This window comes from Rissa tridactyla, chromosome 2 (genome assembly GCF_028500815.1).
Source record: "Rissa tridactyla isolate bRisTri1 chromosome 2, bRisTri1.patW.cur.20221130, whole genome shotgun sequence".
NCBI lineage: Eukaryota > Metazoa > Chordata > Aves > Charadriiformes > Laridae > Rissa > Rissa tridactyla.
In genome coordinates, this window is record NC_071467.1 from 57,797,999 (window position 1) to 57,823,927 (window position 25,929).

Below are 25,929 nucleotides of genomic sequence, written 5' to 3' on the forward strand. Positions count from 1 at the left end.
CTCAGACATCACCTAGAGAGGTGACTTACTTCTGCTTAGAAAAATATTGAGAGCACTTTCCCCCCTTTACCACAGCATTTCTCCATGCCAGTGATTTTCTACAGTAACCTTCGGTGAGGATATTTCTGCATCTCGCCTACTTCGCTACCAGTCACACTGCCCTGTTTTTAAAACACGAGTTAAACAGACCTTTCAAATGCCTCTGTGGCAGCCTAATCGCAACAAACCTCCGGGCGTTGCAGCAGACCCAAGACACAAGGGAGAAAACCATCTGCTCTACATCACAGTAGTATCCAGCCAGTTTCAGCAAAAGGTATATAGACTGTTTTGCTGTTGGCCAATTCAGTAACTAAAACTTCCTCTTTCAAGGAAAAACACAGAAAAGACTTTTACCATGGTCTGAGATGCTTCCTAGAATGCAAAGCCATGGTTAGCTGTAGATTTTCTTATTTACCAAAGTTAAAGCTGTTTTTACTACACCTCACCAGTAAATATGTTTACCCGTCTGCCCCAGCACGGAGACGCTCTGGGGAAGGTCCTGAAGCCACCTCAGGCTATGCTGAGCATGGCATCAATAACAAGCACAAATTCCTAAAACTTGGAGGTTACTAAGATTAAAGAAGAATCCAGAGCAATTGTTCCATACTATTCCAAATTACATTACATGTTTATAGAGTGATTGCACTTGAAACTAATCTTACATGAGGACAAAGCGGATACGAGGTTGGAGGAAATGAGTGACTTAGAAGCAGAATAATCAGTCAGCAGGAGTGACAAACGTTTGGTGAGGATTTCCTCAGGCAAAATTTCATAATTTCATAGTTTCATAAACTTTAAAACTTCAGGTATTAGTTAATTCACCTTCCCAGGGTTTGTTACTGTTTTTTCGGATTCAAAATGGGATCAGAAAATGTTTTGCTAAGCAGACCGACAGCCTTGCTGTCTGTGTAGTATCCACTGCCAGCTTAGAAATTTAAAGAATGAAGCTGAATTCTTGCACTGCAATCCATGCAGTTTTGTCATTTATCTTAGAAGGAAAAGGTCCAAGCCCTTAATTTAAAACACTGTCTATTATTTTTGTGGACTACATACGGCTGGAGTGTTATGTCCCTCTCATCCCAAAGTCACCTGTGTCCTACGAGATAAACAAGTAAATAAAAGAAAACAGATCTCAACTTAGGGTCTGTCAGCTTAGCTAGAATACCCAAGCCAATTAAACTTAGCTCAAATGCACGGCAATGTGGCTCATACAGTTTCTGGGACGGCAGGTTCTTAACTCTCTTCTTCTCATCCTTGACAAATCCAAAACGACATACAAAAGGCAAGTGAAAAAAAAAAAACAAAACAAAAACGAAAGGGCAACGTATTTGCCACTCCGCACTTTAATTCCCACCAACACTAAAAAGCTGCTGAAATCAAAAGTCTCTTGAACCGCCTTTCCGCCCCCGGGGCCACTTTTTTCCCCTTTATTCCGGAGTTGGCCGATGACAACCGTCACCTTCCCACCAAAAAAGCACCGGTAACGCTGCGCGCCGGACTTCCATTCCCCGGCAAGGCCCTTCGCCGGCCCCGGCTGAGAGGCCGCTCCCTCACGCGGCGCCCGGGAAGACAAGGGGCGGCAGGACGCCGAGGGGCCCCGCTGGGGCCTGAGGGAATGGCCGGCTCGTTATCTCGGAGGAAACAATTAACGCCCCAGCCGCCGCTAAGGGCCGCGGCGCCATGTCAGGCGGGGCGGCCCAGGTCGTGGCCACGGCTATGGCGGCGGCGCGGGGTGGGCCGGGCCCGGCGGCCTCCCCGCCACATCCTGCCCCTCTACGGCGCGGCCCCGGGCGCTCCTCTCCGCGGCAGCCCCCCGCCTCTCCCGGCCCTTCTTCTCCTCCCCCGGGGCTCACCTAAAGCCAGTAGCCAGCCGCAGCCCGCCTTCCCCATTGATCGCTGCGGCCGCCGGGGCCAGCCTCCCTCCGCCCCGCTCCCCTCGGCGGGGCGGCGCCGGGCCACGGAGTGACAGCGGCGGGGCCGCGGAGCAGCGGGCGGCGGTGTGAGCGGCGGGCACCCTCCTCCTCCGCGGCCACTCCTCGGCGGGGAGCCGGGACGCCCCGCGTCCCCCCCCACCCCGGCCCTGCCGCGGGGCAGCGGAGCCGCCGCTATGAAGCCGTGCGAGGACGAGGAGGAGGAAGGGGGGTCGGCGGCGGCAGCGGCCGGTGGCGGCGGGGACCCCTGGAAGGAGTGCGCGGAGGTGGCCGTGCAGCTGGCGCTCCGCGCCGGGCAGGTGAGAGACCCGCCGCCCGCCCGGCTCCCCTCAGTCCCGGGGGGGGGGCTGCCCGGCGGCGGGACGGAGCCGCGGAGGGACCCGGGAGGAGCGGGTCGGGTTGGTCCGCGGCTGGAGCATCCTCTTGCCGGGCGGTTGTACCGGCTGAACTCCTAAAATTAACGAGGAAAAAAAAAAAAAAAAAAAAAAAAGAGCCGAGGGTGGGTTTTGAGGAAAGGCCGTGTGGTAGAGCTGGGGAGGAGGAGAAGGAAGGCGGCAGAGCTCTGCCCCGCTCAGCCGGGCCGCCGCCGGAGCCCTCGTCCGCTTCCCTCCCCTCTGCCGCGGGGGGCGTCCCCATCCCTCGGGGACGCTTCCCTCGGGATCCCCATCTCTCGGGGGTCCCCATCCCTCGGGGACTGCATCCAGCATAAGGACGAGGAAGTGCTTCGGGTGAAAACAGATTTATTTTGTGATTGGGAGTATTTTTATTTAATTAAAATTAAAAAAAAAAAAACGGCGTAAAGATTTGTCAGCGTGAAGGTGCTTTGGTAACTTTTCTCAAATACACGCCAAGCATTTATTATGCTGCTGTAATGTTTTGGAGCATGCTGTGATGCTGAGGTTGAATTTATCTACAACTGGGGGTTTATGCTGTGGTGCATTTATCCAGAATATTGTGTATTTACACTTTACAGTACCAGCATTTGAGCAGTTTATGCAGAGGAAAATAGTCATGTCAGAGAGGTTTTATCTTCTTATTATATATACTAGTGTCTTCAGAGTGACTGAAATTCACTTGCTAGAGATAAATGAGCAGTGGCTCTGTTAAGATCTAGAGTGGCTTATTTAAGACCCGTGTTTCAACACAGCAGAAGGTTAGTCAGCTAAGGAGACATCCTGTCCCCACTGAGTGCAACAGCAAAACTTCCACTGACTCTAGCAGAGCCAAGAAGTGGGATCAGCAGATTGTTCAGATGAGAAATTGGGTAAAAGACAAACTTCAGCAACGTGTATTTCTTTTCTGCTTCCATTCTGCTATATTTTGAAACACTTTGTACCTGTACACTATCATTTAAGGAGCTCCCTTTTCTGTCTTGAGTCCAGGACCTGTAACTTTTCCTTAGTATGTATTATTAAATGTATTTTCTCCTTGGTAGAAAACAAAGATGAACAGAATGCCAGAGGAGAGGAGACTTGTTTTAGTAATACAAAGAATAAATGGATAATCCAAATCGGGATGACAGGTCATGCTCTCACAGACTCTGCAAACAGGAGTTTCTCCAGCATATTCCTTCTGCCAGCCATTTCACAAGAGAGACTCTCATGACTTACTCAAACTTCCACACCTTATTTCTCAAAATATCAGTTCGTGAAGACAGCTGTAACCATCTCCAGCCATTTTAATTGCCCAGAAGATTACAGCTGAGCACCTTTTCCTGGAAGAAATAAACATTCCAGACGGTTAATCCTCGCATCTTTTTAGTTCCCAATTTGCCATCGCTACCTTGCAGCTGGCAGGAAATGGCCAATTCCTTGTCAGTCCAAATTTAAACCAGTCAAGGATGTTGTGAAGTAGGACTTTGGAACTGCGTAGGTTTTTATTAACTTTGTAATCACAGAATCACAGAAACTTCAGAGTTGGAAGGGACCTCTAGAGATCATCTAGTCCAACTCCCCTGCTAGAGCAGGATTGCCTAGAGCACATTACTCAGGACTGCATCCAGGCCAGTCTTGAAAATCTCCAGAGAAGGGGACTCCACAACCTCCCTGGGCAGCCTGTTCCAGTGCTCTGTCACCCTCACTGTAAGGAAGTTTTTCCATGTATTTGAACTGAACTTCCTATGTTCTAGCTTGTGCCCGTTGCCCCTCGTCCTGTCACTGGGAACCACTGAAAAGAGTCTGGCACCATCCTCCTTCAACCCACCCTTTAGATACTTGTATGCCATAATAAGGTCTCCCCTCAGCCTTCTCTTCTCCAGGCTAAAGAGTCCCAGCTCTCTCAGCCTTTCCTCATAAGGGAGATGCTCCAGTCCCTCAATCATCTTAGTTGCCCTGCGCTGGACCCGCTCCAGTAGTTCCCTGTCCCTCTTGAACTGGGGAGCCCAAAGCTGGATGCAGTATTCCAGTTGTGGCCTCACCAGTGCAGAGTAGAGGGGGGAAATGACCTCCTTCCACCTACTGGCCACACTCTTCCCTATGCAGCCCAGGATTCCATTGGCCTTTTTGGCAACAAGGGCACATTGTTGGCTCATGGATAATTTACTGTCTACCAGGACCCCCAGATCCTTCTCCTCAGAACTACTTCCCAGCAGGTTCACTCCTAACCTATGCTGGTGCTTAGCATTCTTCCTCCCCAGGAGGAGGACCTTGCACTTGCTTTTGTTGAACCTCATTAGGTTCTTCTCTGCCCGGCTCTCCAGCCTGTCCAGGTCACGCTGGATGGCAGCACGGCCCTCTGGAGTGTCAGCCACCCCTCCCAGTTTGGTATCATCAGCGAACTTGCTGTGGATACGCTCTGTCCCATCATCCAAGTCATTAATGAATGTACTGAACAAAATTGGACCGAGTATTGACCCCTGGGGGACACCACTGGTTACAGGCCTCCAACTAGACTCTATGCCGCTGATCACAACCCTCTGAGTTCTGTCACACAGCCAGCTCTCGAGCCACCTCACCGTCACCTCATCTAGCCCATAATGTTAAGGGATGTTCTTAGTTACGAAAACCATCAGAGATACTTGTGGAAGAAAACATGCAGATAGGGCTATATCTTTTATTTAAATGTCAATCCACTTCTAGCTATTCCCAAAAGAAGCTAGAGATGAGGATACCAAATGCAGTGTAACATAGGTTTGATGGGACTGGATTTTTGTTGAAAATTGACTGATAAAATTGAGTTTTAGTTTGGTCACCAAAAATAGTCAGTTCTACTGGTCAAGTTCATCTTTTTCTTCTGCCTCTCTTCCTATCCCTCAGACCTCTCCGCCTTCACCTCTATTTCCAGAAATCTGCATGCACTCTCTGTTTCCCCAGATCTGAGTGCTGTCTCCATTCCTGCATGAAATTTTGCCACTCTGTCCTTTCTTTTAAGGCTCTCCATTTCCCAGGCCCACAGCAGGTTAGGAAGGCTTGGAATCGTTAAAAAGCATCTGCAGGAGTCCCGGTGCAGAGACCAACCAGAAGAAAGGCATTCAAGTCAAGATTTTGGATTTCTAGAAGTTAACCAGGAATACAGTTTCCTAGTCTTCCCTTTTGGCTTACGCAACTGTTTGGTTTATATTGCATCATGTTTCATGAGTATAAGTAAAATGTATCTTCTGTCCAACAGATAGGCATCTACACTCTGGAATAGCTTCTTCTAAACTTAAAAGACCGGTAAAGAAATGATTGCTTTAATATGTGTCAAAAGTGATGTTGCTGGAGTAACTTCTATTCCGGGTTAAAAATCATTGCCTCTCTTGCCCGTCCTGTTACTTAGTTCCATTATTTTTATGAAGTATCACAGGCTCCTGTTTAATATAGATGGCTGTTTCATGGTTTTGTAATCTCTGTAATTGACCTGCATTAAAATGATGTCTAATTCGCTTTGTAAGGCCACACGTAACTGCACTTTTTCAAACCTCTCTTCTGCTTTTTTCTGTGAGCAAACTCTGCTTGCTGTATTCATGAGAGTGTGGCCATTGGCTTAATATCACTTTTTGCTAAAGAAAAGCAGGCTCAACTAGTCTCTGCATCTTTGATGCTGTTGAGAGCACTGCCTAATATTTGCACAGTTCTCTGCAATTACAGTCGGAGAAACTTTACCAAAATTAGTAGATGTGCATCCAGGTTAAAATAAGGGTTAGAAACTGAGACTAGAAGCTAGCATGCTGAAGTCCACACAAACTACTTTTTTTTCCCTCTCTCTCTCTTTTTTTGCCCCCCACTTTTTTTTTTCCCCAGAAAACAATTTTATGAGGCATAAGAGACCTAGCAGAATCCCACAAAAACAAAGCAGAATTTTCACTGATGTTCTAAAAAGCCAAGATATTTTTTTCTCCCCGTATTTGCTCCCAGAGGATATTGTTAGGCTATTTTCTATGGAACATGGACAGATTTTTTAGCAAACCAGATTGGTATTTCCTAAATTTTTTTTTGCAGGTAGTTATGCTTTTTATTTAGATGTTTGATTTTTACCAGTGAGCAAATATTTCAGGACAATAATGCAAGCAAGGAAATCCATCATGGAGCTCCCAGGAGTGTGTGGTGAGTGCAAGCGGTGTGTGGAGATGAAATATCTAACAGGAGCACCTCACTGTAGGTGTCTCTCCTGGCAGGTCCTGGGGGAAAAGGCATCTTGGCCCTCTGTCCTTTCCGCTCTACTTTGTATGACTTAATGTCACAAAGGTGTTAGGAAAGGAAGAGTCCAGGACCATGACTGCTCCAAGCCCTTGCAGCTCTGCTTGCCCTGCTCCGTGACAAACGAAGAAGGGAGCAGGGACAACCTGGGTCTTGCTCTGTGATGTGGTCTCCATGCACGTACTGGTGTAGATGCCCTTCGCTTTGCATATACTCCCAAGCAGGTATAGGATAAGATGTAGCCAAGTCTCGATTAGAGGAGGGGCAGTAGGGATTAAAAGTGTTAAGTGACTCTACTCTAAATAACCATGCTCTCAAAAATCAGCTGCTTAGAAATTGCTGTAAAATCTCCATAATCTGGGGACAACCTATAAATACAGTGGTAAAGCCTAGTAAAATACATTTACAGCCAAAATACAGCACCTTGGTTGCCAATTTCATTGTACAATAGAGATAAGGAGCAATCAGCTGTTTTCATTTCATCAACCTGTAGTTCCTTTGGTCTTCCACTTATCTGCTCCCTGTTACCTAGAGAGGGACTTTGATGGAGTTCCATGCCCAGCTGGGAAGAGCAGGCAATAGCACTAGGTATGCACAAACCTTATCATAAGGCTTTTGCAAGGACGGGAGCTGAGTAATGCTTTCAAAGTACTCTGAGGCACCAGGCTCTAACGCTCTTTGTAGGCAGATGATTTTTTTAGGGATTATTCAACATAGGTTGAATTCTGGACCGCTCGGAGCTATTTGATGAATTTCTGAAGAACAAAAGCTGTTTCGTCAATGATGCAGGGAATGTGATCTTTGCATGTTAGATTCTGGCTTGGATTACATACCTGTACGAGCCAGTGCAAATGCATGAGTCCCTTTTGCCAGAACCTTGTAAAAGGCAGAGAATTAGCAGGGGCCCGTCCACCCCACGACGTCACCTGGTACTGCAGGTGAGCTAGTACAGACACGGTGCCCATTTGCAGTGGGTGACCTCGGCACAGCATCATGACTTCTCTCCTACTCTCCCCTCAACACATCGGTGGTGTAAGAGGTGGGGAGTAGCAGTCCATCGTAGGGCTGGGTAACGTGTGTCACGGCCCCTCGGCGTGGGCCTGCAGAGGAGGAGATGGGCAAGAAGGCCATCAGAGTCATACCTTTGGCACCTCCAAAGTGATCTCAGGCTGGCAGGTGCAGGTCACCAGAGAAACGGGCAGGGTTAAAGTTACAAATGGTCATGAAAAACTGGACAAAGGATCAGAAATGGAAAATATTAAGTTCAGTGCTGAGAGGTGCAAAGGATTGTATTCAGAAAGGAGTGCTCAAGTGCCGGAGCACATGGTGAAAAGCAACCGACTGCAGAGCACGTCCCCAGGAGAGGGCTTTCTCCTCCGCTCTTCTTATTGCAGCAGGGCTCAGGTGTGATCTCACTCTCCTGCTAAGCGCTGGCATGTACTGGTTTAAATGTCTACAAAAATCTCCTCAATCCATTATGTATTAAAACTGAATATGAGTCAAGAACATGGCACTGCTAAAAAGGAAGTAAAATCTTCTCTATGTAAAGGAGTGTATTCCTCATCTGTTTGACCATGCAAAGCCCTGAGCCCAGTCTTAAGCATGGCATTTACTGTTATAGGCAATATAAAAGTAAAGAAGAGCAATTAAAATAAAAGGTATCAGAGTAGCAGTTTTTTTAGAATACACAACCGAGATGGTTGGAGTGGTTTGGATTTTGCTTTGGACCAAAGAGGAGCCCAAGGGCCTGCCTAAAGCTGCGTTTTTATGCTTCTGTGGAAAAAACATCAAGAAAACCATGCAGGGCATTGAGGGGAGAAAAATATTAAGTGTGTTAATATTTTGATACACAATAATGAACTTTAGCAAGACCTCAAACCAAAAAGCACTAACTTACCCTCACGATCTCAGTAAATAGGCATAACTAATGTTTTACAGCTCATGAAACAGAAACATTAGTCCAGTTACATTCCCTATTAAGGCAACAATCAGCAATATCCATTACTTGTGAGAACAATCAGCACACCCTTCAAAAGTAGTATTTTATCCTACAAAAACCAAGAGATGAGACTGAAATTTGTGAGCTGCTGGTTCCCTTTCCCATGCATAATACAGCAGAACTGGTTTCTTTGGTCATCAAACATTTGTCAGTGGTTTTAAAATACTTTGATCAATGGAAAGTTAGTTAAGCAATTGAAATATAGAAGTTTTAGAAGGGACTTGGAATATTGGTCTTGTTGGTGCTGGCTTTTGTTAATATAATTCTATACAAATAAGTGGGGCTTAATTTTTGCTTTGTTTTGGTTTTCCTAATTTCAAATAGCTTATCATTTTTACCGGTTAAAAAATAAGTCAGCTTCTTTTGCATCCTGCCCCCTTATTTTCCTTTTTAATGAAGGAGTGGAAAAAAACAGAAAGAAAATGGGAAAATTGGAAAAAAGCTTTTATTAACTGTTTTCCCGTATGTGCATTTGTTCTTGATGTGGTGCAGTTCAGAGTTTATAACACTAAAACCCTTGAAAAGGAGATAAAGACTTTTCCAGAGCAGAATCCAGGGTTAGATCACTGGGTCTGTATCTGGGGAAAAGTCTGAATTTTTGGTTTTGTTAAATATATAGCAATTCTTTGGGAACTAGTGGGTGGCCAGCACTTGAAGTTCCAAAAAAACCATATGCACAAGGAAAAATAAACTTTGTTTGTCTTTGTTGGCAAAAAAATAAACCAACAGGGTTTGCTTTATAGCGTGTTTTTTAAAGTAAGAGAGCAGTGGGGTATTGGCCCTGTAAATTTAAAAAAAAAAAGAATTTCCGTTAAAAATTCTTTAGCTCAAGGCTGTTTCTTATCTTACATGTAGTTTTTGTAATTTCCTAAATCATGATGACTGCCATCATCCTTTTATTCCATTAGTTGCATCCCATTCATCAATCCTTTTCTGAACTGTCAAGAAAGGTTCTTGCAGAGCCATTCAAAATGCCGTGTTCCCAGAGACTGCTCATTATCTCAGAAGGATTTTTAGTCAGAAGAATTAGAACAAGCTCCGGTAGAATTAGGTGTACGGTTGGTTTTCAGGATTAGCTATAATTTTTTGGTAAATATATTATTTTAGTTTGCACAGGATGAATGGCCAACAAATCTGATTTGTGATCTTCTTTTTCAGATTATTAGGAAAGCTCTAACAGAGGAAAAACAAGTGTCCACAAAGACATCTGCAGTAGATCTTGTGACAGAAACTGATCATTTTGTGGAAAATTTAATTATTTCCGTTCTGAAAGAGAAGTTTCCTTCCCACAGGTGGGTGCCTATAGAAAGAAACTATCAATGACCTTTTTTCCTTTAAGAGCATATCTGACTGGCATTTAAAGGGAATTTTAAAAGTTTATATATCTCTCTCTCACATATTAGCCTATTGCTGTTGGACACTTTCATAGGACTCCTGTTTTTAAAAAGTACCACTTCCCTATACTTAGTGCTTTATTATTTTCTAATAGTTACGTTTCTTAATATATGTATTTAATAGTATTGTTTCCGCTGTAGGGACATCATGTATGGGGGTTTCGTATGTATCCCCATGATTTTCAGAATACTGATCCGTTCTCTATTGTATTAAGAATTATGCTGTGGATATCTATTAAAATATAGCTGAAATTAATGATAGCAAAGGTCACATCCTGCAGACCTTTCCTGTGCTTTCTTTTGCCGTCTCACATAAGCGTTTGCCAGATCAGAACAAGTATCGTACGGAATCACATGTACCTTGTGTTGTATAGAATCCTGAGATCACTGAGAATCAGGGTTGTTTATCATCATCATTTGATGTGTGTACATAAACAGGATATAAATTACTATATGGGGTGTCAACCCAAGGTTTTAAAAATAGATCAGATTGTTGAGTCCTCTTGAATTATTATGGTCAATTTGAAAATAACAACTCCTAGCACATGCACAGATTAGAGAGAGGTTTTGTATTAGTTGGCCGGGTTTGGCTTGATGCAGAGACTTTGCAATCAATTTCCACGTTTGACTTCAGTCCACAAGGATAAAATTCATCTTCCTGCCGAGCCAGTGCAGAGCCTGTGTATCCCTTAAATACTGCATGACTTCCTTCTAACTGTGTGCATCGCTGGTGGAGATCAGCCTTGCACTCTGGCGCTGTGCAGAAATCAACAAAGATGAAAATCTGCAGGGCTCCACTACTAATCTGATTGTCGGCAATGCTGCTGGAAAAAAAAACAAAACACCATAAGACAGAGTAGAAAGAACATTATATACTAAATATGGCTTTCTAAGTACGTGTTGTATGTGATCACATATTGAAGTGGTACTGTACAGCATAATGTGTGGTTCTTGGCTGTGATTCTCAAGACAGAGCCAGGCTTTACAAGCCTATTATTTTTGTAATAGTCCTTCTACTATTGCTGGCAGTTCTCTTTTCTCATCTCCACTCTTATGTTGTGGGTTTTTTTCCTTGAACAGTCTGCCAGATAACATGAAACGTACACATTTCGCATAAAGTGAAAATCATCAGAAGCACTCGAGTTACTCAGAATAGGAACAAAAGTTGTAAGGTCAGCATAGATTTTGGAACTGAAAAAACCCTGACTTAATAAAGTCTGTACAGTTAACTTCTGACTTTATAAGCAAATGAAGGAATTGCTTTTTCTTCAAGACGATTATTTTTTGCTGATAGTGGTTGTTGGTTTTGGTTGGAGTTGGTTCAGTGAGTGCATTTAGACTAAACAATAGGTTAAAACTAGATTTACCTAGACTAGATTAAAACACTTGCAATGAAGAGTCCACAGTAGCATCAAGGTTTAATTTAAAGTGCAATGAAAACATTTAAAGACCATTTAAATTGTCTTCAGTCTTTTCCTTAATCTGGCTGTTGAAAGCATCAATGAAGTTTTCTGTTATTTCTCTTTCTCTTAAATTATCTTGATTCTTATGTTCTCCGAGCCGAAAAAATGTATCATAGGAGGCAGAAAAATTAAAAGGGGTCTCATTTGAATCTGTGCCATTTGCAGAGTGGCAACGATGAGTCTTGAGATGTTGGAAATGTACTCAGAAGTGAAGAGAAATATCAGGAAAATCTGTTATAAATGTAATCCTGTCCCATGTTTGTTTCTTCTTCGCTCTGTTGGCTAAGTGATATGTATGATCTTAATTCATGCTTTTTTGTTTTGATAGTTTTTCTGGTAGATCCTTGAAGTGCGGATAGGCGCAGCCAGAATATCAGGGGCTACTGGTTGAAAAAGGCTATCGTACTATTTGCCTGTGTTATTGTTACACAAGTTCTCGCCTTTGGTGTTAAGTGTGGCCTTAATCCTGTAGACATTAAAACCAGGACACAGCCATTCCGGAGGGTGACATCCAACTCTAGCTTCCCAGCTTTCTGCCCTCAGACCCCCATCAGGGCATAGGTGAGGGAGAGCCCCAGTTTGAACCTCCTGCGCTTGACTGGGTATCACTCCTGTAGTTGATTCTGTGCTGTTCCCTGCTGTCCCAGCAATGAATTTCAGAGTGGCAGCATGGTATGAACAGATGTCTACTAAGGCTGGGCTAAAATTACTGGACTCATTTTCAGTGGGAGAAAACTTTAATCCAGATCTGATGAGAGGTCAACAGAGCTGGCAGGCTGGCGTATTAAATTAACTGCTTGTAGTAACATGGCGACCTCCCCTACTTCTCAAGCTGTTCCTACAATTTGGTCTCCAGTACTTGGGGCTGAATGTTTTGCTTAGTTTGCATGTTTTTACAGGACAGAGAGCCATAGAGCAACACATCTGATTTTGACCTGGAGGGCCTCTCACAATACACAGGACTGTATAACAGCAAGGGGCTGATTTTAACTGATTAGCCCAAATTTCATAAAATTTTCACCTCATTTGTCCTACATCCGTTTTGGAAAAATTGTTCTTGGACGTCAAGACTTTCTCAATGGCATGGCTGTGGCCCCGGCTTCACGTTAGCATTTCTGTATGTGCGTACTGCAGCATCACACCCTGCTGTAAGGAAAAGGTGAGGGAAAGACTTAGTTGAAGAGATACTTGAAGGCAAAACACTTTACACAGAAATACTCTTGTCTTTAAAGAGGTTCCCATTTCGCCTTTCTTCAACTGGCAAGACAACGGCAACAGTTCAGGCTCTGGCTGGGGGACTTGGCAGAAGGTTGAAGCAGAGGCATAATTTATGGGGAAGATGGGCAATCTGAGATGGGATGGAAGGTGCTCCGTCTGTGAGAAGATGAGCTTCCTCTGCACACAGCAGCACAGCCGAAGCATATGGTTGCATTTAGGTGCTAATTACAAGATTTGTAAAAGCAAAAGTCAAATGATACAGCACCAACAATAACAATATTGGAATATTTACAGTGAGGAGTCTGCAAAGTGTTATGTTTGACTGAGAAGTCCAAACACGTGTTCAAGTCTTTCTCGTTTCTCAGTTGCACACTAACATTTCATCCTTCAGCTGTTATCGTTAATGGAGATGAAAATAGTAACAAACGCTTCCTACTTCCCTCTTCATACCAACTGGGGCCCATAATGCCATCAAAATAGTCCCTTTCTACTGAGGGAAAGGCAAAGTAGCATTTGGAAAATTCAAAAAGTCTCCTCCTGTGCTATCTGCAGAACATTTTAAGCTCGCGGTTGCAAGCATCATGTGGCATCACGCAGTGTATGTTGAGGGCACAAAAGAAAATAGCTACTGCTCTAGTCCTAGGGAAGCAACTGTTTCTGCAGAAGACATTTTCTCTTTATTTTATCCAATTTTTTTCTCTTTGAGTCTTTGAGAGAAGCTTTTTTATCTTTAAGCGTTTTCAGGAACTCTGAATACCACTACCAGTTGTTCAACTGTGAAACCAAAAGCAAGATTCAGTACTAGCAGTCTGGTTAGACCTTCTGGACGTACAGAACTTAATTCAAATCTGTGAGAGTAGCACCTGCACAACACTTATACTAACAGCCCCTGAACAGTTTATGGGAGAGCAAAGATAATTAAGGTCAGCAGGAAATGTGCCAGAACTGGATGTTCGTTTCCCAGGGAAAAAGCAGGGGCGGGGAGGAGGAAAAAAAAAAGCATATCTACTAAAAGAAATTGGGACAGAACAACAGAACAGAGGATGAGCTTAGATTTCAATGTGTGCCTTGTGCATCCAAACAACAAACAAAAAAATTAATTTGTTGATTTTCTCTGGGTCATGGGAAAAAGAAAGTTCAGCTTTGTAAAACTTTTAATTTCCTGAGTCAGACTACTGTAAAAAATTCAAGTAGGAGTGAGATTGTGGATTTTCTAAGGGTGCATTATTTCCTGCTGACTGATTTTGACTGTAGAAGAGAGGCAGCTACAGTTTGCAGTTTATATTACTTACTGCAAGAGACAGGCCTAATCCATAAAATTACATTCTGCATTAAAAAAAACTTCTAGAGTTCCAGGGATGCCAGTTCAGATCCGTTTCTGCATTCATTTTCATGACTTTCTTAATGGTAATCAGGAAAGTGAACACAAACAGAATTCTTTTTTAACATGTGAAAAAGTATGGTATAAATTTGAGAACTCTCCTTCAAAGTTTCTGTGAAAGTTCCCCATTCCCAAATGAAAAAAGAAATATGTGTGTTTATACATATACATTTATACAAAAATTTTGTGTGTGTGTGTATATATATATATAAATTAAGTATCTCTTCAAAACAGAGAGATGGAGTTTGACTTTCCAAGTCACGTATCTAAGCCAGTTTTCTGGGACGCTTGTTTTACTCCACACCAAATGCAGGTTTATTGCAGAAGAATCCACTGCTGCTGGTTCAAAATGTGTCCTCACCGACAGTCCGACCTGGATTATTGACCCTGTTGATGGAACGTGCAACTTTGTGCACAGGTAAGTGGATAGTGAACTGGGAAATACATAAAAGAGAAAAATGTAGCTTCTCACGAATCCTCCCTTCTGCTTAAAGGTGTTTTACTGTGGTCGATTTGTTCCTTTGACTCATAAGTAGGAGTCATCCCTTTGTCTTTTTGTACCTTCCCGTAATGTGTCTGAGGGAGTGTGTGTTTGTGCTGGAGAGAGCTGTAAACTGTTATCTAAAGGTAAGCTAAAGTTTCTGCTGATTGCTTAATGACCCAAAGCTCTTGACTCAAGCTCGTTTATATATAACCGCACGTTAACGTGCAGAGACTTGAGCTGAACTGGAGGAACAAGGCTGTGCTGTGATGGCACTTGGCCTAACGCCTTATGTGGTTGTTACACATTCCTTTTAGTAGTGGTGTTTTCTCCCTTTCAAATACAAATGCTTCATTTTTCCCGGGAAGTGCAACCATGGCACATATGTAGAGTAGAACTGAAAACTAAGTTGTACATAGATATTGGGTTTAAATTTATCTGATACTTCTCTGCAAAAAGAAGTCTGGGGATCGTTACTGCAAAAACGCAAAAGTTTAATTAATCATTTGAGTGCTAGGAGTTGTAAACTAATGCCTATTCATAATACTTCTACTTTAAAACCTTAAATATGTTCTTCCTTATAGTTAGTGACTTAAAATAATACAGTTATCATTAAAAAAAACCAAACCAAAAACAAAACAAAAAAAAACATCTCCTTGACTTCTGGTGCGATTACATAGAATTCAAGGGGAGGTGGGGGAGTGTCAACGTGCTGGTGTTTCATGCAATTAAGTGAAACTTTCTCTTTCTAGCAATATTTCCTGGACCTCTACAGCCCTCTTTAAAACATGTTTTCACTAAATTAATTTATTTAATTGTTTAACATGCAATAATTATACTTTAATCAAAAGGACCAAATTAAATACCTGATCATCACTCTGTCAAAAGAGAGGGTAGAGGAACTGGTTTCTCCTTATGTTGATGTCAGCAGCAAGGTATCTCCATGCTACTTAATTGCTGTCTTAGATGCTTGAACTTGAACAAAATGTGCTTTTAGAAGTGATGACTTGTTATGACAACGTTAGTGATTTTATACTGGATAATTAATTACACTAAAGCAAAAAGATCACTAAAATATGCAACACAGTTAGTATAAATATCCTGATATCTTCATGTGTTTATTTCTCGCCTTCTCCAACATTAAATTACATTTTTAAAGGAGCTGACAAAGTTTAAAGGAACTGACAAAGAGACCGACAAAGGAGAAATAGTACAATGTCAAGAGCATTTTGACACAAGTAAAATCACAGAGCTCCCTGTGGGGCTTTGTTGCCTAAGGGGGTTGCATAAGGAGTAAGTTGAGAGATTTTTCATCAATAATACTTCATTTCTTATTTTTCACAGATTTCCAACAGTGGCAGTGAGCATTGGATTTGCTGTTAACAAAGAGGTATGAAGTATGTTCTTTAAGATGGGTACCTGAGAGCTGGTTAGAACCCTCAAAACCATGTGGGAATTTTAAATAAATAAAATACAAAAAAAAAAAAAATCAGCCACCACTCAGGTTTTTCCATGCTTTTTAAATGCATTTGATCATACTCTACTAGTCTAAAATCATAGTCTTGCAAAACTTGCTTATGCAAACTGGCAATTACAAGGCAATTCTTACAAATTATTATAAATATTATAGGATTTTTGTGGGGAAAAAAAAGGGAATACTGTTGTGAACAAGGTTTTGTAAGACAAAACCATAATAAGTTAAATATAGTGCTGCTTATTCATAATTTAAATGTATCTCCCAGTGTTCTTACGTTATTACTATTGCTTCTTTCCTGCTAGTGGTATGTGTGAAAGATAACTGCTGCTATCAGGCAATTCAGAACTGATCTCCGTGAAGAGTGCAAAATTATGGGCCTAGTTCATTTAATCTGCCTTTGTGGTTTCCTTAACATAGTAAAATAAGTATATTTCCCACGAGAGAGCTTGATTACACAGGGGGAAAAGTGCCTAGCCTTCATATGTGCCATTTTGAGTTTCCTTAGCTATATTCATTCATGCTAGTGCCTTTTCTCCAGATGTTGCCGGTGTACAGTTTGATATATACAGAAGAAATAGCTATTCAAATTGCCAAGAAATGTGCCTCTTTCGGCCTAATTCCGCAATCTTAAATATATATATATATAGCTGTCAGTGAAGCCAGCAAGAATTCTGTATAATAACAGCATAGTTTTCAGATGTGCTAGTGGCTCTTGCTGATTTAAACAGAATAATGTGTACTTCTCTAGTTAGACTTTTCAAACATGGCAACTACAGAGAAACACTTCCATGCTTTCCTGAAGTTTATTCATTGCCAAAGGTCTTTTTGAATACTACATATTATTACCAGACAGCTTTCTCTAATATTTGTGTTTTCCAGAACACCATTGTGATTTTGATGCTGCATATTTTGGGTTATGTAAACTAAACAAAGCTGAAACAAAAATAAAGAATGTTAAATCTCCCTCAGTAAACAAATGGGAAAAGCAGAAAAAAGTAGTGAGCTGAAAAGGAGCCAAAGTATACACAGGGGAACTGGCCTGAATGTAAGCCTTGAACAGTACTGAAGAAAATCCTGCAGATGTCTTCAGGGAAAGAGTCTATTAATAGTGTGTTTCTCAAAAAAAACTTGGTATAGATGGGACCTCAGGGAGCGAGGACAGTCTATTCCCTTTGAATTGTCTTTGGTGAACACCAATGATTATTCACATTGAATGGAGAAGGGCAGCAGGAAAGGATTTGGAGTCTAGAACATCTGAGATGTTTTATTGACCTTGTTACCAACTTCTTCTGTGACCTTGTGTAAGTCACTTAATTTTTGTGTATCTGTCCGCCCCTAAATAAAATATTGCTAATAGTGCCTATCTAGGGGTGAGTTTAGCAGTTAATCAGTGAAGTTTGTAAAGTGCTTTAAAATCTTTTGGTGAAACCTGTTAAAGTAGTGGAAATATTAAATACCTCAGGTTTATATCAAGGGTCAAATTCTGACCCTCTTCTCATTGCTAAACAGATGCTCCCACAAAATTTCCAATGTTGCTCATTCTCAAGCTTTCACTGAGGGTCACAATATTTGGTATTTCTCTTCAAACTCCTTCTCTTGGAGTTGTGTGACTTCATGAGATTCTCACTTTTATGTGTAAACAAAAGGATTTTGCAGAGAAACGTTTGAACACATGACTGGAGCGTACTACTACGATAGAAAAGGCGGGCAAATCAAATGCATCATGAAAGGTGAAGTGCATATACAAGCATCCACTGTTAATAAACAGCGTGCCGTGACTTCTGAGTTTGGATGCCTGACTGGTCCTCTCTATGTATTTGGGGCTGCAAATCTTCAGGGTCCAGCCAAAGTCAGTAGGATTACTTCTAGGTGTAACCACTCATCAGTGAAAGTAAAGCATTCAGAATCTGGCCTTAGAGGACTTGCACACTTTCAATAAAAACATGCCATTGAATTTGAAATCAACTTAGCATTTAATCCATTCTAATGTGAACCCAAGCTGCAAGTAAGAGTTTAGAAGATCATGAACAGATTGCATTAACTTCTCTTTATAAACTGAATTTTATATGACCTTTATCTCAATATCACAGTCATAGTAAAATTAGTCCAGTTTATTAACATCAATATAATCTTTGATTACGTGTACCAATTAAAATATTGCTGATCTTTCTGCCATTAGTAGTTGTTTATATTTATGATGAGTAATTTGAGTTGCATTCATTTCTTTCCTTTTCAAAATCTTAAAGCTTGAATTTGGTGTAATTTACCACTGCACTGAAGAACGATTATACACTGGTAGAAGAGGTCAAGGGGCATTTTGTAATGACAAAAGGCTTCAGGTATCAAAAGAGACAGGTTGGTCTAGATTTTGTTAGAACTCTAAAAGGAATATGTTAATTTTGTTTCAGAGTTGTTGCAAATCATCATTAGGATAATGAACATCATTATCCTGATGGAAAGTATTTCACCTGCATGATAATTCTGTTGTTATGTGTTTGTTTTTTTCTGAAAAAAATCTTTTTAAAATATACATCTGAACTATTGAAATAATACTAAATTATTTTGCTTCATAACCATTGCTTAAAATAAGGAAGAATGAGTGGATTCACCAGTTTCATTCCAGCTGTACCCTGGCATAACATTTTATGTGCAAGATGCAATGGGAATGGTGAATCAAATTCAGAGTACTATGGCGGCCGTTATTCACTTAATTTCCAATAAACTGGTACATTATAAAGTGTATTAATTATGTCTGTAGGCATACGTGCTAACAGTAAACTGAAAGATGCATGCTTCATTAGGGGTTCTTTAACAGCTTGCTTTTGTGAGGTACGTTTCAACATACAAATAGCCAGGAACACTTAGCCAATGCTTTAATGGAATTACTTTATTGGTAAACCAAAGCATAGATCTCTCTGTTTACTTGATGATAATAGATGACAATAATCAGATATATGTAGAGACATTTTCTTTTAATCAATCAAAATGCAGAGGAGAACATAACACTCAGTAATAGACAGAAGCAGACATGTGCCAAAAATATACATCATTGTACACAGGAGGTGGTAAAAATTTCACCCCAAAAAGAGATTTAATGAACTTGAAACACAGTTAATTCAAGTAATTTAACATACAGATTTGTTGTAGTGCCCGAAGCAGACCCTGCATTAAAACATTCCTGAAATTTGGGAAGTTTGGCTATTCACGTAAATTAATAGTGAGCTGGGGTCCCCCTATTCGGAGAGATGGAGCAATTTGTAAGGTCAGTGACCCCTAAGATTTTAATCCTTGATTATACATGAAATTTTTGTCAATTTGAAGATCTCACATTCCCCAAAAGCCTGCGTTGGCAGAGACTCTTAGGAAGAGCTAGGGGTGCTCCCAGTTGGGCTGGCTGAGACACTCTTGAAAAACGGCCTCACTCACTTTTGCAGTCAGAGAGTTCTGGTTTCCAGTTGAGCAAGGAACGATTTTGGCACATGCCACTTTTGTCCTCCTTTCTCTAGACATCCAGTCTATGTGGGTGTCTAGAACATAGCAAGGGAAGTGGACCTCCTGCCTTTCCAAATGCTTTGAAATTTTCCTCTGTTTTGAGAAACATCATTTGGTGGTGGGCAATTTCACCAGTGAAGATGGATCTTCTTTAGTCTCACTTGTACTGATGTTTTAAGTGTATAAAATCACAGTTGCTCTTTTGCTGTAAGGACTGTGGCTCCAGTGAAATAAACCAACCCTGGAACAGAGAGTGTATTTCCCTGTACCTACCACTGGAACTCAAGTAGCCTTCACCAATGCATGATGTGTTGGAGATCTAGGCTGTCGTGTTACTTCATGCCTTTTGTTTTCAGGAAATGTGACTGTTGTATAACATTGACCTATGCTATCCATTAATTGTTCAGATTTAATCATTTGAAATCACAGTCCCGGCAAACACTGTTCTTTTTCAATGCCAAATTTTGTAGAGGTCTGGTATGGGAGTCAGGATGCACTTAAATGAAGAATCCATCTTCCCTTTGATCTTGAGTGATACGTTCTTCTCATGCTTAGATTCAGGTCAGGCCTTACATGTGCCAATACTGTAAGTGTATTTTCTGGTTTTTAATCTTCTGTGGTCAACAGATTTGGTCTTTTCATTATAAATCTATTCATATCGCTGTTAAATCTCTTCTCCCAAGCCTCCCTATTTTTCTGGCCTCTATCAGAGCGAGCAGTAGTCAGTAAATTTTCTCTTGTGCCTTGAATTCCTGAAACCCCAGTGAGTCTTGTGATCAGCCAGCTCCTTTTCCTGAGCAGAGACCTCCCTCTTCCTTGCCTTTGTTTCTTGATCCAATTTCTACCTGCAGCCTTGATGAAAATGGAAGAGATCCATTTATGCATTAGAAATATATTTAATAACTCAAAAGAACAACTGTCTTAGTCATGACCTAGCTATGACTGGTGTGGTGCGAATGCTTGGTGCATTTCAGCAATGAGGCGTGCATTAAATGTTCTGTAATTATAAATTGGGTCTGTTATGCAAAAAGACGTAAGGCAGATTGCTTTCACCACCCAGAATTTTCAGTGGTGGCTAAACAGCAAATACCCTGCAGCGTGCCTGGATTGGTGTTTCTGTATTTTAATGCAGTAATTTAAAAAGTGGTTGTTAAATCTGTGTTCCTACAGTTAAGCTTTGTGATACCCTGTAACTTTTAATCTAATTACATACCTGTTACTCACCAACCATCTACCGCATTGCTTGAATCCATAATGTTCCTCTGCAATACTAAATTCATTGGTAGCCTGTTTAATTAAATGATGTCTCACTCCAGCCTAATTTGCTTTTGAAAACCTCCTTGCTACTTCTGCTAAGAAATTTCAACTTAAGCAATTAGCTGTAATAACCAGGTAGACATTCCCTGTCTGAATGAATGCCTTGCCTTTAAGCCAGGGTAGAAGGTGACACCTCACGCTTGGGTGCAGCCTAGTTAGTAAGTAATCAACCCCTAAACCTTTGAGTTTTGTCGTATCTTTAATGCCTCCGAGCTCAGCTGGTGCAGCAGAAGCAGGGACACTTGGCATTTGATCAACCATCTCCACCCGCGTTGGCACGCACTTGTTACATACTACTAATATTCAGACCTCACGTGAGGACTACTTCAACACCTTGCAAGTCACTGTGAGTCTGTCCTTTGACTGTACACAAGGTTGATATCTTCACCTGCTGTAGGTCAGAATTGCCCTTGCTGAAACAATACAAATAAAACGTTCATATATTACATTAATTAAGATATTGCTTTAGTTTGGGATAAGAAAGGGGTTTCTTTCAGTTAAAAGGTGTCTTCAGTCTTTGAAATGTCAGAACAAAAGGCAGCTATTCCTGGGTGATGGTGATTTAGGTAGAAACTTTTCTTTTCTCTTACTGTATTCCTAAATGTTTATCATTTGCTAACAAATTACACTGAAGTTCCCTATTCAAGAACCATCCTCTTTTCAAATATGATTAGATTAGCATCATTAAGAGTTACTAGGTCACTGGATTATTTTTAGTTGACTGCTAATGTTTGTGAATTTGCCAAAAGCTGACCGGTCAATGAAATAAAACAATGTATGGAAAGAGAAGGAATGTAAGAATGCATTCTTGGTTTTAACCTTCCTGTTCTTTTTTTTTTTTTTTTTTTAAGTGTATTTAGATCAGACCATTTGATGTGAGAAATCTAGCCTTGCTTGAATTTTTATGCAAAGTTGTCACTTATCCTATGAAAGAGTTTGGGGTAAAAAAAGGGACATGAAAATAGTTTTTCTGTGAAAAGTCCGTTAGTGTTTAATTTAAAAACAGATTTCCAGAATCTACCTGGAAGCTCTTGAATTAATGGAAACAACTACCTACATTGCAGATATCTCGAAGGCCTTAATTTTAACAGAAATTGGTCCAAAACGTGACCCTGCAACTTTGAAATTGTTCCTGGGTAACATTGAGAGATTGCTCAAGGCCCAAGCACATGGGTAAGATATTTTACAATATACGTCTCACCTTTGTGACCAAAAGTCGTTAAAAAAAAAATTTAAAAAAAATATCAAACCAAACAAGTACATTGCACATTTTTCGATCTCAACACATAGGTTGAAAGCAAAGGCGTTTTCTGCTTTACGTTACCATGTCCCTTTCTCGTGGGGTTTAGGGTCCGTGTCATTGGGAGCTCGACCTTGGCTCTGTGCCATCTGGCATCCGGCGCTGCAGATGCCTATTACCAGTTTGGGTTACACTGCTGGGACTTGGCAGCGGCCACTGTCATTATTAGAGAGGCGGGCGGCACTGTGATAGACACTTCGGGTGAGTGCAACCTCCTTGTTTTCGTTGACTTTTTTGGGGACTGAGTGGCTATTTTGGGGGCAACTTTTCTTACCTCGGTACAGCCCTTCTCTGTGGCTCTATCTCATTTCTAGCAAGATTCTGTAGAAACATGTGTACTCTCCACTAGACTCTGGCTGGTTATTCGTAACGCACTGATGTACTTCCAGCCTGGGGTTTCATCACATCAAAGGTCTTCTGAACCAGCCATGACTTTGAGTAATTCCTTTGAAGTATCAGATTTACAGTAAAGAACTAGCCCAGGAGATTGGTAGATCCGCTCAGACTCCAAAGAGATTTCAGCAGAGACGGCCTCCCGAGAAAAGAGGGCTCTCGGGTACCTGTCTGAACATAAATGGCTAGGAACTACTCAGAGGGAGTAGAGGACAGCACAGTCTCCGGATTATTATTTCATTCCTTTAGGTGGTACACGTCGCAAAGCAATGGTTTACTGGTGACCAATATGTGGATACTGCGGAAAGATAGGGTGGACTAAGAAGAAGGGTATGCTGGTTGAACTAATTTCTGTTCTATCCCTTCCTGTCGCTAAGAGAAGGGAATATTGCATTTATTGTTGGATACTGATCAAATCTAGACATTTGCTGCCTCTGTTGCATACTTTGGCACTGTATCTAGAATTTTCTGAATCAATTTTTGCTGAAGATTTCCAGATAGAAGTTGCTGAATTAGGTTGTCCTTCCCACCCTAAAAGGAGCTACCTGTGAAGTTTTTTCAGTGTTTCTGAACCTGTCTGATTACAGCATGGTTTATATTGAAGAATACATTGCCTTTTTACACAACATAAGACAATTCTCATTAATCCTCTTCTCCTCAGGGGGACCTCTGGATCTTATGTCCTGCCGAGTGATTGCTGCGGGCACCAGAGAGATGGCTATGTTCATAGCTCAGGAAATACAAACTATTCACTACAGACGGGATGATGAGAATTAAATGCTTAAAACATGGAGCCTGCCCTCCTGAACTATGTAACTTTTGCAAGATGGGTGGCTTAAAGGGTACGTGATTTCAGCAGGATGCTTTCTTGTGGAGATTTTCTGTGTCAAATATTTTTTATAAATTTATTACAATGTGGGAAGGCATAGGGAGATTTTTAAACCTCTAAGAATCGTGTTTCCTTTTTAATATGTATCTCTTTCAGCAGTATCCTTTTTTATAAGATAGCATATTTTACTTGTAGTAAATTAGTCTCAAAATGAAGTTGTAATTTCATATCTGTGGGGCTGATACTTAGTCTTTTGTAACATGCAGCTAAAAATGGAACTTTATTTTTACAGATGCAGATCTCAGGTAAATGAGCTTTAGGACTATAGTGAGGGCGAGTAGTTAAGATGTGTGCCTACAATACCCTTGTTCTATGATACTTAAGAATGCAATAAAAATGACATTATTGTTTCCTAACTATGTCATAGCTATATATCCGTATATATGTATATGTACATATATGTATGTCTGCGTGTACGTGTGTAGATCTCTACACCTATACATGTATATGCATGTATACACACACACACCCATGTGTGTATTTATATATATATGGGTATCCTGGATGTTTACAGCAATTTAGAGAATGCATAGAAGAAAGCTAATATTGGAAGTTATTTTCAGGTAAAGAGTATAGGTTACTTAGGTGATTTCGGTGGGGGCTATCCAAACGGCAAACGACAGAGCTCATCATGGAAAATGTTTAGTGATTTTACAAACTGTCCAGCTAGTTCTCGTTTCCCTTCATCCCCCTGCATGAGGATAAATCATACTGTCCTGCAGGCCTCTGTAAGATATCCAAACCTGCAAACACTTACTACTATAGAGTGATTATAGTTAAAACCAGGAATATTGAACTTCACTGAGTTATTCACAGTATTAACTTTGACACACAGTAGGAGGCCAGCAGAATAGAGCACAGTGTCAAGGAGATGTTGATTTTAGAGAAACTTTGAGGAGCAGAACAGCAGGATTTGGTCCCTTACTGTCAAGTTATTAAAATTATGCACATAAGATACGCTTGCAAAAAGTTGTAAATCACATTCCCTTCTTGCACAATGTTGTAATAGCACTTTTTGATCAGAGAAACCTGTAAAATCAGTTACATACATTTCCTAAATTTACAGTTGTCCTCTATCCTTGTATCTAGCATTGGTTTTAATTCCACCAAGGTGATAATTTCTATTTAGATTATATTTTAAATCATGAGCACAGGGAAAATGCAAGTGTGTCCAGAAAAGTAGTGGGCGTGAAATCACCTCTATTTTTCTCTTGAAAAATTGAATTAAAAGGTATCTCTTTTTTTGCAAGAGTGCAAATTAAGTAACGGAATGAGCCAAAAAAGTAAGTTGGTTAAAAATTTTTAACTTTCTTTATACACTGCATGTGTAGACTTTGTAAACGTGTTCAGATATCTGTTTAGAACATACAAGCTAAATGTTTTTTTAAAAATAACCTTACATGTGTTTCTTGCAATGAAAAATGTTTTTTACTGAATATAACATAAAATTCTCTGTGATTTCTTGATGCTTTTTTTCACAAGAAATACAAAGTATTGACTGCGTGAAGAATGTCTAAATCCAACTAAGCATTTAAGAACTGATGGTTCTTACCAGAAAACCAACACTGTCCGTCACAGTGATCAATGTTTTGTCACTGCTCCCTTTTACCTGCCCCCCCATCTCCTTGTACACCCCTGTTCGGAAATGGAGATTGTGAGCCCTCTCGGGCAGGGACTATGGTACTTTGGCTCTGGGTTTGCACAGTGCTAATAGGATGTGATTCTGGTCCACGACTAGGCACCGAGGTGCTATAATAATACGAATAATAAATGCTAATAGGCTCACGTGTCTCTTATTTGCCCTCCCCCCCGGCTTTCTGAGCACAGTGTAGATCCGAGTGACAGATGCGGAGCTTGGTAGCACCGCTCTGATCCCAGGGCACTTAGCCTTGGCAGCCGAGGGAGCTGCCGTACGGGGCTTTACTCGGGCTTCTGCCATGGCCGTAAGCCCCGTAAGGAAGCTTACGCTGGCCGGGGATCAAGTGCGGTGGAAGCTCAGCCCCACTTCATCCGCTCTCCCTCCTCGCCCCGTCCCCCCCATCGCCCTGGGGGAGGAGGGTGTGCGAGAAGCTGCTCCATGGCTCCGGCGAGCTTTCCCAGCAGCTCAGCGTACAAAGGAAGGCTCTGACCCAGTTAGGGCCGGTGTGGGCCGGCCTCCCAGAGCCTGGCAAAGCAGGGAAATCTATGCATCGACTTCAATGGCACACACCAGCGATTTGCAAGGGCGGGAGCCAAGCGTGGTGGGGAGGGAGAGGTGCAGAAACCCATTCACAAGTTCTCGTTCGTGCCCGGGATGCTGTTTTGATTTTTATTTGGGCTGTAGTTCAAGCGTGTTAAACTGGGAGCGTGTGTGCGGAGCAGCAATCCCCTCGCCCCCACCTCCTCTGCCGCCCCTGGGCCAGTGCAAACATTTCTGAACCCTTTCCGTGGACCAGATGAGCGAAGTGATCTGCCTGCAAAGTACCCCAGTAAACAAAAAAGGGATTATTTTACAGACAGACCGTTTTCCCCAGCCGATTCAGCCCCCGGCCACCGGCAG

General features: G+C 41.6%; 2 protein-coding genes across 5 annotated transcripts in view; one reads left to right on the forward strand and one right to left on the reverse strand.

Annotated features, from left to right (window-relative positions):
- The window catches only part of MPPE1 (metallophosphoesterase 1), a 31,245-nt gene extending 29,223 nt beyond the window's left edge, over positions 1 to 2,022 (reverse strand). For 3 of the 4 annotated variants that reach the window (XM_054191818.1, XM_054191819.1, XM_054191811.1), the window contains exon 1: positions 1,893 to 1,979. The gene's annotated coding sequence lies outside the window, so the exon portion shown is untranslated. Of the gene's footprint in view, positions 1 to 1,892 lie in introns of all 4 variants that reach the window. The other variant, XM_054191815.1, reaches the window with a different exon arrangement.
- IMPA2 (inositol monophosphatase 2) lies at positions 1,925 to 25,172 on the forward strand. The gene is made up of 8 exons (XM_054191823.1): positions 1,925 to 2,269; positions 9,744 to 9,877; positions 14,355 to 14,459; positions 15,867 to 15,912; positions 18,246 to 18,354; positions 21,873 to 21,981; positions 22,158 to 22,309; positions 23,163 to 25,172. The coding sequence occupies exons 1-8, from the start codon at positions 2,147 to 2,149 to the stop codon at positions 23,276 to 23,278; spliced, it is 894 nt and encodes a 297-aa protein (XP_054047798.1). The 5' UTR covers positions 1,925 to 2,146; the 3' UTR covers positions 23,279 to 25,172.
- Positions 25,173 to 25,929: the final 757 nt, after the last annotated feature.